Genomic DNA, 15,408 nt, shown 5'->3' on the forward strand with positions numbered 1-15,408 from the left:
ATATCGCAGCCATGCTTTGGCTGTACAGAAATGTCACTATCATGGTTACAATATAGAGCCTACCTAACCGCAGAATATGAAATCTACTAATGTCGGAAACGACAGAGCTATAATTGAGATACCTATAGTTTCGCTTTCCTATGCACGAGTTGGTGAAGAAACAGTGATGGTCCAAGCGAAGTACGCATTTATCACAATATTTACAATGCAATGATGTTGCATGACTGGGTGGAATACACTTTAGCATCATCTCTTGTAGCGACACAAGCCATAAATTACTTACACGGATGCCCTACATATGAAGCAGTAGAACGCGGTAGATGGAACGTTTTCTGGATCTACCCGTCCTTGTGAATGGATAATTGCGGGATCTGCTGGATTTAGGATCATGAGAGTAATCCCTCCAGCCGTCAAGGTTACCCAGCATACTGCGACCCACACGATGAGCCATGTGCGGAGAGAGCTCAGATGGAATGTATAGAGGATATAGAAGCAGATGGGAGAAAGAAGACCATAGAGGATACCAATCGCCTGTCGAATGCTCCAGGGGCATTGGCAGCCATTCGTGCGTGGTGCCATGGGCTGTAGAAAGTGATTTTTACGAGGATCTACTCTTTGTTACGGAGATCGCGTCGCGAGCACGTTACGTAACCCGACGTGAAAGGCGAGGTTAGGGTTAGGGTTACTACGTGCTCTATCATCCAAATTATGCATTGGACCAGGTTTTATTGGTCATTGATGATGAGGAGATATAGATCAACTAGTACCTAGCGGGCAAAAGCGTATTGGATCACCAGCAAAGATCATGCCTTGCAAAGATGTTGTTTTTGCAGTCATGAGGGTATGTCCCTTCTAGGTGCTATGGCCCCGGCTCTCCATATTCTTGCAGCGGTTCAGAAGACTTGATGTAGCAATTGATACATAAAAGTAATTGAAGGTCTTGTCAGCCAGATGGTCGAGGATTATGATTCACTATTCAGCGATATATCTGATCATTGTCTCCCAATCCAATGTGTTTTTCATGTGGAGGCCATGATCTCATAAGGAAAGTACATAGGAATATGAAGAGCGTCCTTTTCTATCACATCTGGTAAATGCCTGCTTTCACTCAGATGTTACGCAAGTCTCACCACCCAATGTCAATGCAATTTGCTCTTGCTTCTAAGCGATATCTATCTCCTAGCTACAAAACTATAAACGAAACCCAACCACACCGCTCCGCCCTCCAATATCCGGCAAAACCCATCTCCATCCTTTTTCCAAAACATCCTCCTCCTCGGGATGCAAGCAAGTCAACACGACCTTTTTCAGCACCCTGGAGGGAGTTGCCGGTTTTTTCACAGAGAGTTTCCAATCCGGAGTTTCGCAACCAACAACTAAATTATTTACATCCAAATGTACGCCAGACGTTGTATGAGGTCTCACTTTTGTTTTCTTTACCACAACCGATGGCGTCGTCTGCGGCCGCCTGGTAGGCCTCCGAGTCCACTTTGGTGCCTCTAACACCATTGTATGCAGTTCAGGCGGTTTTGCGGGGGGTTTGGTCGTCCTTTTTGGCTGCACATGGTCAGGGGGATCTGGAAGGGGTGGGAGGTAATCTAGACTGGGGGACGATGATGTTAGAAGAAGGTGGTGGGGGTAGATGAGCGGGGATGAATTGGGAGTGAGGTTCAGGGTGGGTAGGATGGTTTGTTGGGTATGTGGCCGAGAGGGTAGCCGGCGATGAGAATCAAAAGGGGTCCAGGGAGCCGGTCTACGTGTATCGTGGATTTCTATAGTGGAGTTTTGAATGTCGTGTTTGGAGGGCGATGCCTCCGTGTGGGATGGGTCTCTGTCAGCAGGTTCAGACTGTTCGGACAGAGACGTTGAAGTCGGGCGAGTGTGTAAAAGGGACGTTGTATTTCCTCGACGTCCTCTGCTACTCGGTCTGGTACTAGTAGGTGTGGAATGCCCGGTTGCAAGCGATAGTCCTGACGAGGTGAGTGAAGAGAAGGACGCAGACGCATTCTCTCCACTCCGCCACTCTTGAGGTTCATCAGCGAATCCAGTATCGGTAGTAGAGGTTGGTAACTCATTCTCAAATATCGGTATGTCGGAGTCGGTCCCGTTTGATAGCAAAGGACTACGTCCGCAAGATTTCTCAGCTTCGCCTTCATTGCCCTCAAACATTCCAGTCGTGAATTCAGTATCAGTGTTTGTTGCAGATGCATCGTACTTGGATGTTGACAGTGCTGGCGAAAGCCGCTTCGCGCTGCACAATTCTTCACCGTCAGAACCTGTTCCAGTATCTATCACGTCTGACGAAAGTGAAACGAGGGGAGAGGATGATAGTTCTGGAATTGGATTTGTGCTGTAGGATGCATTTTCCTCGTTGCCTAATCCTGTTACGGTTTGAAGGCCATGCGTTTGGCCGGATGAAGACGCTTTAGATAAGGACACGGAAGAACCACCTTCCACTGGGCCCTCCGCATCATCAGATTCAATTGTATTTGCAGCGTACTCTCCTTGTTCACTAGCGGGCAAGTAGTTGTTGGAAGAGTTTGAGATGCCGTAGTGCCGTTGAGTTTCAGCGCGGTCATCAGCACCATCTTCATAGTGAATCCGTACACTGTCGCTGCTTATGTAGGGTTGTTCCTCATTTCGCTGTGCCCTTTGTTCCGTATCATGTACCCCGCTGCCATCTGCTCCCGCTAACCCAAACTTTATCTTTGAAAACACTGCGGGATCCGAGCTGAGAATGTCATCACTTGATGCGGACAGGTTATCGTAATGACTGGATGCATCGATCTCAGTAGCATCGGCATCAACCTCTTGTGCGACCGATTCTGGAAGTCTTGCCTTGAATGCTCTCGGCTTCCGAATCATAGGTGTACTTTGTGAAACTGTTTTGCTTGTCCACATCGTTTTGGATACGAGTCCGATTTGGTTGGTACTTTTTGCAATGTTTCTCATCCAGGGGTCGTCGTCCTCTTCGTCACTTGACTGTCCATTCTGGTCTACTTGTGTCGAGCTGGTAGTGCTTTTAGCACCCACCTCGCCTGAAAACCGCATAGGACGGTAGAGTCCCGCTCCACCATTTCCGCCGATACCATGACCTTTAACCCGTGGGATGAGTAGGGGTGGGTCATCTGGGTTGTCATCTCGTTCCTTCTCTGTATCCTGTTGGTCATCGTCATCTTCTGATTCTTCCGCACTATATGCTGGAACAATCACAGCTTCAGTTTTGCGTCTACGAACCGTTCCGTCGCCCCATGTCCAGATATTCTGGAAGGAAGTTCGGGCGGGTGGTGGGAGCTGCCAGGGGTTTGTCATGCTTTACCGGGTCTATAGTAAAGGCTTCTTGGTCGCCAGATAGCAGCTTATGGTGTGACGAATTGGATGATGCTATTAATGGAGACTTGGCAACTGGCTCATGGGTGCAAATATGACAAACTCCTGAGGGTCGTCCGGGTATTTATTTACATTTCTTCAGGGTTCCACCTTGGACATACCACTATTTATATTATACTGTCTCCCAACCTATGCAATAACTCATATAGTTGGGGTTGCCCACTTGGTTTCCGTGACAGTTACGGTCACAGTGACCCTCTTGTCCTCCCCGAGATCCCGTTTCTGTCTTTGGATTTCTTTTAGAGGTGCCAACCCCTTCACTGGCATACACCCATCAAATCCCGGCCCCTTGACAGCACCTCCCCGGACTTCCACGCCCCCAAGGGCAAATACCCCACCAACAACACGAGAATCGCGAACAGTTACGCCCCCCTTTGCCAAGACCGTTCCAAAAAAGTCGATACTGTCTAGTACCACATGCTCTGCTTCGAAAAAGTTCCATAGGACTTTATGTGGATAAGTGACCATACTTGTATCCAGATCTCTCAATTCAATCGTTCCGGTCCCAAAGACATTGACCAAGAGTGTTGAGCCTGGGTTCAGCTTTTGGTTTGCAGGTCCTCCGGGAAGTGACATGCCGATCAGGCGGACCTGGCCGAGTGCTCCGCCATCAATGTACGCAACTTGGGTCATACTGCTCCCCACAACAGATGACGATAACTTGAACACCAATTTGGGGGGTGCAGCTCGGTGCAACGCAACAGATATTGTTGGTTCCAAGTCACTCACGCCGTCCACCAGAACTTTCAAATCCCCTTCCAAAGACCCAAATCCATAGTCAGGCACCAGGACTCCACATCCCCTGCCCTCCAACACACTCAAGCTCTCCTCGTCCACATCCTTGTCCTCCTTTACCCCAATATTTCCACTGATAATCTCGCTTGCTACCACACGCACTGAAGACCCGCTGAGAGCAGCGTAGGGGAACAAGTGTGCGGCATTGAGCAGAGGACAAGACTGTGGGGCGGAGAAGGTGGATCTTCCAATGGTGGAGTTTTCAATTGTTAATGACCCTTTAATGGAAGCCGCTCGTCCTGTACATATTATTAACAAAATGTAAAACAAATGTCAAAAAGGACAAGTACTCACCATACACTTGAGAATCAACAACCACCACATCATTCCCGGCAACTCCAAACACCGATACAAAGTTTCCCAAAGGTGGCTGCGAGCATCCTGCCGCCCCCGCTTCCCTAATAATCGGCACTGTACACAAGACATTTCAGTCACCACTCTCAACGGCATGGCCGTATACCACAACATACCAGGTGCTCTCCTCTGCCTCTGTACACCTTCCTGTGCTATCCACCGCCTCGCAACCCCCCATCTCTCCAAGGTATCCGGAAATAGGTTGGATACGAGACTAAAGAGGCTGACAAAGACGGCGAGGGCTGTATAGACGGTGTAACTCATATTGAAACTGGAAATCAAGAAAGCCTTTTGCAAAACGCTCTCGTCCTGCAAGTCCGACCGGCTTACGCGAGCGTGTTTACACGTGATTTGGTTTTTGTTTGTGTAAATCCTTCGGGCCAAAAAAGCGTTTCCATTGTCGCAATGTTTAACAATCGGACCAAGCAGCGAATAACGGTTGGACTCATCGTTTCGGTTGCGCTGTTGTCGATCTTTACTGTCGCCTATCCTACCACTGGAATGGGACGACGAAAGAGGAGCAGAGAGGTTGGAGGGCCATCTTACAATCGACGCGATGGACCGACTTGATGGTCAATAGTTGGTCAACCTGCGAACGAAATGGGGAGCGTCGCGATGTTATGAAGTTCAAGGTTACCTTGCCGATCCTCCCATGGGACTAGACAACGCTAGTAACGACAAGCCGGTGAACAGTTTGGAAGAACAAACTTCACCGTTTGGGGGACGCAGTCAGGTCGGGTAGAGCTAGTCGTCGAGTCACCGTATCGGTGCGCTGCCGAGGGGGATCGACGAAGAGTAAAAGCGACGGTGGAGAGGAAATAGGGAGGACACGACATCCGCGCAGTCAATGTACAAACAGACACTACCTTTTCACGTACGAAAGAAAAACAGCCGAACTCATCCTATTCACCACGGCTTAACCCACGGTGTATTACCTCAACTTGCTTCCAGGAGTCGGCACACCGGATACCTAGAGATACCCTACTTGTATATATCCCGCTCGTAATTTAATGCAACATAGAATACTGATATAGAATCACATTTGGGATAGATAGTCATAAGAAGGAAATATGTACACAAAATATATACAGCAGGAAGATGCATTAGTTCCATTATCCATCTGGAGGGCTTGGAGGGCTTGGAGGTTGATCCTGAGCCGGTGGAGTAGGTTCTCGCTCATTGCTTACGGACGCAGGGAGCCTCATGAGCGTCCAGTGTACCGTTCGCGAATAACTAATGGGCGGTCAATATATACCCTAATCAACAGAAAAACATAAGAGAACCTACCCATCCTCAAAGACAACTCGACAGCTAGTCGCCAAAGAAATTGAGAAATCAATGTCCCCATACAAACCAGCGAAATTGCCACAGCTCACCTCTGTTTCTCACAGAAAATCTCACGAACCCAACCAAAATGCCATCCCGCATCCCTGACCGACGACGATTGAGCACCATACCAGCGGACACGTCCCCAATTCGCAGAACTTTAAAACTCACACTTTCGCTTCTACACCTACACCCACACTAAATATCGCTGGAGCCTCCTCCACCAACTTTTCCCGTTCAAGTCGTTTTTCACTTTGCTTAATGGGATCGTGTTGCGAGCTTCCAAGCATACCGGGATCAGCATGACAAAAGAGAGAAGTGACCAAAGACACATGACAGCATACCAATAGCAAACCCAATTATCTCCATCTTGCATCAAAGTCAGGCCCGCCACATCCGCACATGAGACGTGATAAGCTCGTACGCATTTTCCCTAGGGTAGATCCGACGTTGATTCATGATCTTGAGGGGTAATATACAAAAGGCGTACCTTGGCGCATTGGATACATGCCCCCATCTTTCCGGGTCTACTCGTCGCGGGCTTACACACGGCGCATTTCTGCATACGAATTTAGTGGACCGTCACTAGTATCTGATCTAATGTGATAGCTCACCAGTCGCCATCGAGCCTTGTCAATCGCATCTACGCCTTTGATGATTTCCTTTTGCGGATCCAGGGGGTGGGGTTCTATCCATGTTTCTACAGCGGATGGGTGAGAAGAGGAGCATAATTGAAGATGCAGAACAAGGTTTTGGAGACGAACCTGGGACGAATAGTGCGCATTGTCTGTGTGCCCATCGGCCCTCTACTTCCGTTGGGAGAAGGTCTCCATCACGAAACGTGCAGAGGACGCACTAAGTGGAAATTGAAAGACGGTACCATGAAGAGCCCTTCTAGGCCATGACACACCACACGGTTCACGACGTACCTTTATCTTGGGTTCAGATACCGACTTCTTTCTCTCCCCGCTAGTCACTTTGGAGTCCGCGTTGGCTTTCGCCTCAGTGCCGTCCTTATCCTTCTTTCGCTTCTTCGGCTTCTTCTCAACATTCACCATCTCCCCAACAGGAGTCTCCCTGACGGCCAACATGTCGACTTCCGTATTTTTCCTCTTCTTCTCCACTTTCTCTACCTTTTCCATCGTTTCCATGACTTCCACCTTTTCCACTCTCTGCTCAACCATAGCATCCTCCGGCGGCTTGATCGACGGTAATTTCAGTTTGATCCGTACAGGAAGACGTGGCGGATCAAACAGCCCTGCCACATCCAGTTTCACACTATCCCCAATACATTCGCAGTACCCCGCTTTTTTGCCGATTTCCACCCAGCTGTCCAGAGCGAAGTTCACTGATTCTGCGCAATTGAAGCCGAGGTTATACCCTTGATGGTAGCCTGTTGCGTAGTAAGAATCTCGTGTCGGATGAAAGATAACTACGATGTACCATACCATACGGAAACGTGATAACAAACTATTTCGTGACGCGTACATACTATAGGTTAATACTAATCGATAGAGGAAATAAGCGACAACAAAATGATCCCCTCCATACCTCCCCAGCTTTTTGCACAACGCGATGTACTGGCACATTTCTCGCCGTCAAGAATTTTGGAGACAAAACACATGTTTTGTGTCGCAGAAATTCCGGGCACTTGTAAGCTTCTTCGCTAAACACACCTGAAAAACAAGGAATAGTTCAGCAACCGTGATGAGTACATGGTTCAATATCTCAGATGATGTGACGTAGCTCACCTCTCGCCACCGTTTCGAAGCGAGCTCGATGAGACGGGGGAATAACGTACCACTGCTTCGGAGCACCCTAATCCACAAATCATGTTAGACCTAATAGTATTTGCCAGATGCAAGTCAAAATGCTTACAAAGTGGATGTAGCTAATCAGAAAAATAGCAATTGTTAATCGTTAGCAACCATCTGAAGTACCTAACAGTATCAAGATCTCCGCTTACTTGATCGAATAGAGATCCATATCTTCCTGTAGATCGAAAATCGTAAAACAGAAGATTCCACATGACCAAACATCAGCGTTCTAACATACCACATGCCACGCAAACGTTGCCTACCAGCGTATATTATTAGTGGCCACTCACGACTGGTCAAAATCTTTGCCCAACATACCTTCCACATCCCAAAGTAGAGGTACGGACTTTAACAGAAGGCGAGGCATAAGCATTGTATTTTTCTAAAAACGTTTCCAACTATTTCCTACCTATTGACGCCAGGTAAAAATACGTTCACCCTCCGCAATAGATTATCCAATCTCGCCAGATTCCAAGAATTTCCTTCTCCAAGTGGATGATCAAACAATGATCCAAGCATATCTGCTCCATAGAGTGGTGCGACATATGTAATATTTCGCCAATAATATCGTTCGAGTTCTTTACAATAGTCATCTGTGAAGCCTTCGGAGACTTCTTTTGTAGAGAAATGAATACGAGACGGTGTATCGACAGGACGCTTGCGTACAGTGGGTTTGGGTTGTGTCGTGGTAATGGTTGGGTCTGTGGGGTCGGTTGGATCGGTCACGGGGGTTTCAAGTGGTGGCGCGGGTGTTAACGTGCTGTTGACAACATTAGCAGAATTTTCATCTGCTCGTATTGCTGACAATGCTTCCTGTCCCTCCGCTTGTTCTGCATTAGCTGAGCTTGACAAAGGTTCCGGAACTACGGCCCGCGCTTCGGAAATGGTGATGTCTGGTGTCTCGGTCTGTTTATCTTTAGCTTCTACGGAAGAAGCTGGTTCCACTGATCCTTCACCTTGTGCCACCTTTCGTATTCGCTTTCTCAGAGCCGGTCTATGTGGATGTACCTGAGGTTTGCCGTCGCTATTGAATTGGGGTGTCTTGTGCCCAGCCGAGTTGGCGAGCTCGTACCAATCCTGGACTAAATTAAACATCATCATACTCTCATGAGTTGCTGTTGCAGATGTTTGAGAGCGTAGAAACCCACCGCTGTAAGTCTTTCTCTGCTCAATGTTCATTTGGAAGTAGGTGCCCACAGGTAAACCACCGCCTGTGACGAATGTCAGAGTACGTCGACCAAATTCAAAGCTAAATAGATTAAAGCGACCGCACCTGTTATCTCCTGAACAATGGGCTTGCGTATTTTCACCTCTGTCAAAGCCGGAGAGATATCCGGCAGACGCTCACTCCATTCCTGTGGAGGTATGATCTTGACGATACCGGCGGCTTTTCCGAATGAGTCTATCGCCCTCATGAAGGCCGCAAAGTCTTTGAACTGCTCGTCTGTGGGCTTAAATACGGGTACGCCGTTGGGTTCGTAATAGTGGTCTGGCAAGACGGGGTTAGGGGCTGGACTTTGCTCTTTCGATGACGTAGAGGGACAAGGATTGGCGGCATTTCCATGTTCTGGGGTGAGATCAATGTGCGGGCTGCTGACAAGGCGGGGTATGGGACTTAATATGGCTTGTGATGTTGCTTGCAGCGTTGGCGTTAACGACGTCGTTGCGTCCATTTTGGACGGATCTGTTCGAGTGAGCCTTTGCAGCCCCTGTGTAGCCATTACTTGTTTGCTTACTTAACCATTCGAATGCATTTCATTAAACTGAATGGAGTCATCCAAAGGGCCTTCGACGAGCGTTTGACGAGATCTCGACTTTCAAGAAACATGTCGACGCCGTACCTTGCAAAACTAAAATCCGTATTTGCATCAGCACATACACGCGAGCTACGCGGGCACAAGCAAAAGGTACTCTCCGTACTGGTTCTACGGGATCGCTTGGACTCACCGATCTGAAAGGTCCTTACCGTAGGATGGAACAATGACGGTCGGAAGCTGGCATCCGGGTCTGCAGACCAAACAGCGCGAGTATACACCAGTGTAGAAAGAACGGTAAGCTTTTGTTTTTGCCAACTCTGATAAGTAAGCAAGTGTACCAAATTTCAATTAGAGTAGCAAAGATGCCATCGAACTCAAGGCGCATACCGGAGACGTCGACCAACTGTGCTGGGATCCAACGCACCCTGATCGTCTTGCAACCGCATCACTGGATAGTTCGATTATGATCTGGGATATCCGAAGTAGGCATCATCACCATCATTAATTGTCCCGGCATGGCTTACCTATGGATCATGTCTCAACAGCAGCCGACAAGACCCGCACACATCCTTATGCCCGCAAAGTCAGTACAACAGGAGAGAACATCAACATCTGTTGGAGTCCTGACGGACGACATATAGCTGTTGGTAACAAGGTAGGCTGGAACCATTATAGCTGTGGGAATCTCATGGTTCTTACAACCCATTATGCTTACAAAGGAAGACATGGTCTCGTTCATCGATCCTCGTGGAGGCGGGGACTCAAAGAGTGAAAAGAAATACATATGGCACACAATCAAAAACGACGTCGAGGTAGGCGGATTTATTAACCTGTCTGGCCGCCCGTACTGTACTCACCGGTTGACTAGATAAACGAAATCAGTTGGAACTACGCTGGGGACTTATTCTTTATGACAACAGGCCAAGGTATGGAGGTGTACCAATTTGACAATGTATAGATTTGTGCTGATTTTTTCGGTTTTACATACAGGAACGGTCAAAGTCTTGGAATTCCCCCAGTTCAAGCCGGTGCTGGACCTGACAGCTCACACCGCAAACATATATTGCGTTGAATTCGATCCAAGGGGAAAGTAAGAATCTATACAGTACCATTGAGCTGAACGGTATCCAAAAAGATGGCATCCTCAAACTTTCCTGGCAGATACTTTGCAACGGGCAGCGCCGATGCTCTCATATGTTTGTGGGATATTGAAGAATTCATTTGCGTAAGAACGTTTGGAAAACTCGAGTAAGTTCCGCTTTTGGTGTGGCTTATCATTTCAGAGATTTATACATGCACATCTTTATGCAGGTGGCCCATCAGAACCATAAGCTTCAGTTACGATGGAGAGCTCATTGCATCAGGGTCCGAGGACCGAATAATAGATATTGTAAGTGTCTTTTTTTGGTAATTGTGTAGCAAGGCAAACGCGATCATGTCCTAATACTGTTCTCTAGTCGGCGGTGGAAACTGGAGAAAGCGTCCATACAATCCAATGCAATGCTGCCATGAACAGTGTTGCATGGCACCCGACCAAGCACATACTTGCATATGCGGGGGACGACGTGGGTGGTAGAGATCATAAAACACCAGAAGGGAATCTGCGCGTATTTGGAGTGTCATCATCGTCAAGTTCATAATAGATGAATGCTTGCATCTTGTTCCTTTTCGATGACGTTTTTCCATTCCCATCATGCAATGACCGTTTAAAATCCCGTAATAAAAAACAAAACAACGAGGGGGAGCTTTTCATCCAATCCGCGCTCCAAGGCTTCCAACGTGTGCCCTGCATCATTTAATTTCCTACGCGCAAGCGCAGTCCATTGCAGGTCCGACGACCTCCCACCGTTTGTCATTTTTTTTACCTTCATCTTGCTGTCACATGTCCACCTACCCCACCATTATACCCAGAAGCCCTCTTGGGCCAAAGGGTACTACCTCACCGTATTATGTTCCTCCGCTGATTGCCCGTACCTCAGACGGCCACATGGAAGAACTAGTCGAAATCTTGTCAGACCGTCGTGGATGTCTCATTATCGGCGCTGGAGTGTCAGTGTCATTAGCAGACAGTGAGGAGAATAAGCGTCTCGTAACATGGAAAGGGTTTTTGGATCGATTAGCACAAACCGTAAAGGACATGCTTGGACTGGAACAATCATGGTATGAGGAGGTGAAAGCCATGTTGGATATTGACCCAGCGAGGCACCGCGAGGGTACTGTGGACAGACAGTATGCTCTTCGACTCGATAAAGCTGCAGAGATGATTGAGCATCACGTCAATACGGGGCATTTGGGAGGAAGTAGTGACCCTTTTATGCGATACCATCATCTTGTCTTCAAGATCCTCCATACCCTCCGGGCTGACCGCTCCTCCCCCATTGCCAGCTTGCTACACAACCTCCGTACTCCCATCTTCACGACAAACTATGATGTTCTTTTAGAGGACGCTACAGGGAGATTCACACTCTCCATTGAAGATTTGTTAAAAGCGCAAAGAGCATATCGTCTCAAATCAGATCAACATCCCCTTGCACAGCACCAGCAATACGTGTTCCATCTTCACGGCATCTTCTATGATGACCCAGAGCGCAAGTTTGTGCTGACAGCGAGAGAGTATGCGATTACGATCGATGATTTTATTATGGCTTTGAAACCTGTTTTGGTGGATGTGGGGAGTAAGGTCAAGACTGGCGGAATGGCTTTTCACAGAAGCATGGTTTTCATTGGGACGGGCGGAACATTGCAGGTATGACCATGCTGGAGACAAGTTATGTGAAGCATTTAGGTGTGTATTGGTAATTAATCGCATCTCGTGCACTCTTCCAGGACATTCATTTTACAAGCCTCTTTGCCGCTCTTTACGAGTAAGTTGGCCATTGTTGTTGTTTGCAATATATGCCGAATCACCCATGTATTTCTCTTCTCTCTCATCATAAAGACACAATGTGTTTCTGGAATCGAACGGATTTGAACGTGTTCTTCACTACGTCCTCCTCAACGAAACCGAAGCTACCCACATCACCGACTTTACGTTTGAAGATTCGCTTGGCCGACGAATCCATGCACATGAGCTCCTCGTCCCCGTAGTGTACGGTAAAACATACGACGATTTACCGAAATTCCTCGCAGTGCTAGCCAAAAAACTCGACGAGGACGAAAAATCCCATTCGAACGCTGACAGCGTCAATGGAGATGACGAGGACTATGCGCCAGCCAGCAAAGATAAAATTTTTGGAACCGGACGAGGGACTGTGGAAAGTGATTCGGATGTCGGTCCGATGAGTCCACCAGATGGATTTGTACCTAGGCCATCTTACCTACGAAAGGTCAAAGGACATGTGAGGCGACGGTCGAGTCTTTCGACAGAATACGTGGATCCGGACTTGCAATCGGTACCAGAGAAAAAGGTTCAAACAAATGGAGCATGAATCCTTTGTGTGGTCTGCTCCTTGTTTTTATTCTCTATGTCAGTCTCTGTCCTAGATCATTAAGCGCCCTTGTATTTATACTTGAATCCCTCCAAGCCTTCCACACCCTCCCTCACCTCCCCCATCGCCCTAATCGCATACCACTGTCCCAGCACCAAGACCAATGGCAAACACCCGACACCGACTCCCGTCCACCCATCCCCTAAATACATCAAGAATGGCGGTATGAGGGCCACCACAAATGGAACATATTTGACCGCGGAGTATGCTAGTGGTTCCGTGACAGGATGACGGAACGACAGGAACGGGGTTGTAAGGCAAATTGCTGCGGAAAGGAGATAGGCTAATCGATATTGAGGAAGCGGGTTCAAGGGGAGCGGTAGTAGTGAAGCTAGGAGGTACCTAACAAGCAAGCTCGCGTGAGCAACGGTACTATTATGCAAACTCAGAGAATACAAATGTACATACAATCCAGAAGCCATAAATGAAACCTTGTAAAAAACATTTTCGTACACTTGTTGGTGATGATCTGCTTCACGCTTTAGTGTTGCGATTATCTCTTCCTGTTCTATGTGACGAGGCGCGTAGGGTTATTGCACACGTCACGCCGTCATGCGAGAGAGTGCACTTTGACATACGCTGTTCGTCAAGGACAATGTTATCGTCTTCTTCTTCCTCGGCATCCTTGGAGGTGAATGGTGTCCGTTTGTGCATGATGCTGGCGACAAAGGAGGAAATGCAAGATGCCTTCGCGAAAGTTTGGTGTGTCATCCATTTGTCGTGGAAGAGGTTCAAATCCCGATCAAGGCATTCTTTCCTTGTTTTCTTTCCTTTTTATTTTTCTTTTGTCCAAATAGATGAAACAATCCACCAGGGCAGAAAACCGCAGGCAACCAACCAACATGCCTCTGTATAAACGTAATTTGCAATTCAAGAACCACCAAATCCTCCAATTGATAGTTCTATATATCATGCATAAAACTAGAATCTATGCTACCACTATCACAACCGATCATCTACACTTCCTCAATCTTCAAACTCTTTTTATATTGGTTCACCACTCCAGCACCATCACCCACCTTCCCTTCAAATCGTGTCAATTTGCCCTGATCGCATACCCAAACTTCATTGCACACGGCATCCAGGAATCGCTCATCGTGGGATACGATCGCGATGCCTCCTTTGAATTCCCGTAACGCAGAGGCAAGAGCATCAATGGAATCCATGTCCAAATGATCTGGTGTGAGTGAGACGCGTTAGATAAATTATTAGTGTAGGGTGAAATTAGAGGTCATTCTTACTGGTCGGTTCATCCAAAACCAGGACATGAGGATTGGTCATAGCCATCCACGCGAAAACGGCTCGACTCTTTTGACCTCCACTGAGGGTCCCAATAGGTTGCAACGCAGTCGTGCCCGTCAAACCAAACCGTCCCAGTACTCGTCGGTAATCCTCTTCTTGCATTCCAGGGAATTTGCTCTGTAAAAATTGCACACTGCTCGCTCCAAGCTCCAATTGATCGACATGGTGTTGACTAAACAAGGCTATTCGTAGTCGGCCATGTCTTGACACCATACCCTTTTGTGGCTCCACTTGCCCTGTCATGAGGCGAATGAGAGTGGATTTACCAGCTCCATTCGGACCGACAACAGCAATCTTTGAATCCATTTGCAAATCAAATGAGACGCCGCTGAGAATAGTTCGCTGTTCGTTGTAACCAAATGTGACTTCTTCCATTCGGAGAATCGGTGGAGACAGCTTTTCTGGATCAGGAAACCGAAAGTAAATGTCCTGTCCTTCCCCAGAAATTCCCTCCATATCATCTTTTGGTGGTGGTTCAAGCGGTGGTAGCTTTTCAAGAATCTTAATCTTTGATTGAGCCTGTGCTGCTCGCTTCGCATTGTACCTCCATCGGTCAATAAACGCTTGCAAATGCTGTCGATACTGTAACTGCGCCTCGTATTCACGCAACTGGTTCTTTCGCCTCTCAGCTTTGGTCCCAACAAATGTAGAGAAATTTCCACGATAATAATCCAGTAAACCATCATGCAAATGCAGGATATCCGTTGATACCGCGTCCAGGAACGATCGATCGTGGGAAACAATCAGTAACGTTGCCTGCCACTTTTGGAAGTATCTTTCCAACCACACCACAGCGGGAAAATCGAGATAATTTGTCACTTCATCGGCAAGCAACAGATCTGGCTTACAAAAGAGAGCTCGCGCCAACGCCAAACGCATCCTCCAACCACCGCTGAACGTTTTTGTCGCCGCCCGTTGCTGTTCAGGCGAAAATCCTAAACCGTTGAGAATGGATGAGGCCTTGGATTCAGCGGTATCCGCGTCAATCTCTTCCAGCCTTTGGTACACCTCCTTTAACCGTTTTGTCATTGTTTCAGCAGCCTCTGGAGTGGTAGTCGACTTTGACAGCGCCGAATTCAACTGCTTCTCCTCCGCCAAAAGCGCTGTTCGCTCCTTATCTGCTTGCAATACAGACGCCAACGCGGGCGTATCGTCACCCGCAATCTCCTGTCCACGTGC

General features: G+C 47.8%; 7 protein-coding genes across 7 annotated transcripts in view; 2 read left to right on the forward strand and 5 right to left on the reverse strand.

Moving 5' to 3' along the window:
- Nucleotides 1-1,096: 1,096 nt before the first annotated feature.
- SPPG_07814 (uncharacterized protein) lies at nt 1,097-3,312 on the reverse strand (the record flags this gene model as incomplete). The annotated part of the gene is made up of 1 exon (XM_016755966.1): nt 1,097-3,312. The coding sequence occupies one exon, from the start codon at nt 3,310-3,312 to the stop codon at nt 1,192-1,194; it is 2,121 nt and encodes a 706-aa protein (XP_016605038.1). The 3' UTR covers nt 1,097-1,191.
- Nucleotides 3,313-3,417: 105 nt separating this feature from the next.
- SPPG_07815 (uncharacterized protein) lies at nt 3,418-4,814 on the reverse strand. The gene is made up of 3 exons (XM_016755967.1): nt 4,656-4,814; nt 4,480-4,596; nt 3,418-4,424 (listed from the first exon to the last, which is right to left on the reverse strand). Exons 1-3 carry the CDS (start codon nt 4,801-4,803, stop codon nt 3,532-3,534), a joined length of 1,158 nt encoding a protein of 385 aa, XP_016605039.1. The 5' UTR covers nt 4,804-4,814; the 3' UTR covers nt 3,418-3,531.
- Nucleotides 4,815-5,534: 720 nt separating this feature from the next.
- Nucleotides 5,535-9,359, reverse strand: SPPG_07816 (uncharacterized protein). Its single transcript, XM_016755968.1, has 19 exons — nt 8,956-9,359; nt 8,831-8,893; nt 8,092-8,764; nt 8,001-8,028; nt 7,921-7,941; nt 7,832-7,857; nt 7,744-7,756; nt 7,617-7,683; nt 7,417-7,541; nt 7,314-7,335; nt 6,795-7,258; nt 6,630-6,720; nt 6,480-6,565; nt 6,356-6,424; nt 6,210-6,298; nt 6,037-6,144; nt 5,916-5,969; nt 5,827-5,850; nt 5,535-5,772 (listed from the first exon to the last, which is right to left on the reverse strand). The coding sequence occupies exons 1-19, from the start codon at nt 9,353-9,355 to the stop codon at nt 5,652-5,654; spliced, it is 2,544 nt and encodes an 847-aa protein (XP_016605040.1). The 5' UTR covers nt 9,356-9,359; the 3' UTR covers nt 5,535-5,651.
- A 132-nt stretch (nt 9,360-9,491) lies between these two features.
- SPPG_07817 (uncharacterized protein) lies at nt 9,492-11,215 on the forward strand. Its single transcript, XM_016755969.1, has 10 exons — nt 9,492-9,589; nt 9,641-9,733; nt 9,792-9,921; nt 9,985-10,094; nt 10,159-10,251; nt 10,308-10,365; nt 10,430-10,529; nt 10,601-10,687; nt 10,751-10,829; nt 10,897-11,215. Exons 1-10 carry the CDS (start codon nt 9,509-9,511, stop codon nt 11,077-11,079), a joined length of 1,014 nt encoding a protein of 337 aa, XP_016605041.1. The 5' UTR covers nt 9,492-9,508; the 3' UTR covers nt 11,080-11,215.
- Nucleotides 11,216-11,248: 33 nt separating this feature from the next.
- SPPG_07818 (uncharacterized protein) lies at nt 11,249-13,358 on the forward strand. Its single transcript, XM_016755970.1, has 3 exons — nt 11,249-12,185; nt 12,266-12,303; nt 12,378-13,358. Exons 1-3 carry the CDS (start codon nt 11,322-11,324, stop codon nt 12,865-12,867), a joined length of 1,392 nt encoding a protein of 463 aa, XP_016605042.1. The 5' UTR covers nt 11,249-11,321; the 3' UTR covers nt 12,868-13,358.
- On the reverse strand, nt 12,927-13,581 carry SPPG_07819 (uncharacterized protein; the record flags this gene model as incomplete). The annotated part of the gene is made up of 3 exons (XM_016755971.1): nt 12,927-13,269; nt 13,336-13,435; nt 13,506-13,581. The coding sequence occupies 3 exons, from the start codon at nt 13,579-13,581 to the stop codon at nt 12,927-12,929; spliced, it is 519 nt and encodes a 172-aa protein (XP_016605043.1).
- Nucleotides 13,582-13,883: 302 nt separating this feature from the next.
- The window catches only part of SPPG_07820 (uncharacterized protein), a gene marked incomplete at both ends in the record, with an annotated part of 2,237 nt that continues 712 nt past the window's right edge, over nt 13,884-15,408 (reverse strand). The window contains 2 exons of the mRNA XM_016755972.1: nt 13,884-14,104; nt 14,169-15,347. Of these exons, the coding sequence (XP_016605044.1) occupies nt 13,884-14,104; nt 14,169-15,347 (1,400 nt within the window). The remainder of the gene's footprint in view (nt 14,105-14,168; nt 15,348-15,408) is intronic.

Source organism: Spizellomyces punctatus (genome assembly GCF_000182565.1).
Source record: "Spizellomyces punctatus DAOM BR117 chromosome Unknown supercont1.17, whole genome shotgun sequence".
NCBI lineage: Eukaryota > Fungi > Chytridiomycota > Chytridiomycetes > Spizellomycetales > Spizellomycetaceae > Spizellomyces > Spizellomyces punctatus.